We start from the raw sequence: 1,544 nt of genomic DNA, 5'->3' as shown, positions 1-1,544 counted from the left end.
AAATGCATTTTAAAAAAAAATAATGCTACTAGAAGCTCTGAATTTATTTGAGGCCAAAGTCACAAGTATATCCCTTCAGGTATATTAAATGAAAATCCAAATCAATGGATTAAAAACACTGCTAAAATCTGCAAGATATTATCATGGTGAACACAATCCACAGATCCAAATCTTCAGAAGGTATAAATTAAAATTCCACCTTCATCTGATCCTTAGCCTCACTCAGAACAGTAGGGAAACCTCGCTTATTGTGTTTGGGTTTAAATCTTAGTTCTTACAGCCCAGAGAATCCTAAATGTGTAGGGATTTCTTTTTCCTGTTTATCATTTTGCTCAGGGACTCTTTGAACTCTGTGTTTCGGATGGTATAGATGAAAGGGTCTAAAACTGGAACTAGGACTGTGTTGAGTAAGGAGACCACCTTGTTTATCCTAAAGGAAGAATGAGTTGAGGGTCTCATATACATAAATATCAGTGCCCCATAAAATACATTAACCACTGTCAGATGAGCAGCACAAGTAGAAAAAGCCTTTTCTCGGTCAGTGGACGAAGGGATCTGGATGATAGTAGATATGATAAAGATGTATGATGTCAACGTGAAAAGAAATGCACTGCCCTGCAGTATGACAGTTGTTATAAAACCTGTGAACTCTATGATGGATGTGTCAACACAAGCCAGTTTCAGAAGTGGCCCAAGGTCACAATAGAAATGGTCAACTCGATTGTCTCTGCAGAACGGCAGGATCCACACAGGCAGAGAATGGAAGAGGATGAGCACAATTCCTCCAAGCCAACCCAGAAATGCTAAACGGAAACAGACTCTGCTAGTCATGATGGTGGCATGATGCAACGGTCGGCATATAGCCAAGTAGCGGTCGAAAGACATGGACGTCAGGATGACCGACTCCGTAGTGCCCAGGGAGAAATGGAGAAAAACTTGATCCATGCAGTAGGAAAAACAGATGGTTGTTCTGTCCGAGAGTAGGTTGGCCAGCATCTTTGGGACCACAAGGGTCGTGCTCCAGATCTCCAGCAAGGAGAGGTTACAGAGGAAGAAATACATCGGAGTGTGAAGTTTTTGATCAGCCCACATAACTGTGATGATGAGGCTGTTCCCCACAAGAGTTAAGAGATACATGAATAAAATGACACCAAAGAACACCATCTGCATTCCATGAAGATTGGGAAATCCCAAGAGAATGAGCTCACTGATCGTTGTACCATTGCCCATATTCTCTCTCTCTCTCTCTCTCTCTCTCTCTCTCTCTCTCTCTCTCTCTCTCTCTCTCTCTAATGGGAATAAGAAATTAAGAAACATTTTAGATTTTACTACAAAGTATTCGTCTCAATTTAGTTATTTCATAATATTCTTTGCTAGTGTTTTCTGATGAATTCCTAGGGATATCCCAACTTTTCTTTTTGGTACAGTTGTAAGGATAAATAAATGTAGTCTACTAGATCCATCCAAACTCGTGATCATTCCACTCATTTTCAATGCAGATGTGCCAGATTGAGTGAGAAATGAACTTGTACCCTAATTTGTGC

General features: G+C 40.4%; 1 protein-coding gene across 1 annotated transcript; it reads right to left on the bottom strand.

Moving 5' to 3' along the window:
* Nucleotides 1-291: 291 nt before the first annotated feature.
* Nucleotides 292-1,230, bottom strand: LOC135886407 (olfactory receptor 6X1-like). Its single transcript, XM_065414164.1, has one exon. The coding sequence runs from the start codon at nt 1,228-1,230 to the stop codon at nt 292-294; it is 939 nt and encodes a 312-aa protein (XP_065270236.1).
* Between the last annotated feature and the right edge of the window lie 314 nt (nt 1,231-1,544).

Source organism: Emys orbicularis, chromosome 12 (genome assembly GCF_028017835.1).
Source record: "Emys orbicularis isolate rEmyOrb1 chromosome 12, rEmyOrb1.hap1, whole genome shotgun sequence".
Taxonomy (NCBI): Eukaryota; Metazoa; Chordata; order Testudines; family Emydidae; genus Emys; species Emys orbicularis.
This window is presented reverse-complemented; position numbering and strand designations above follow the sequence as displayed.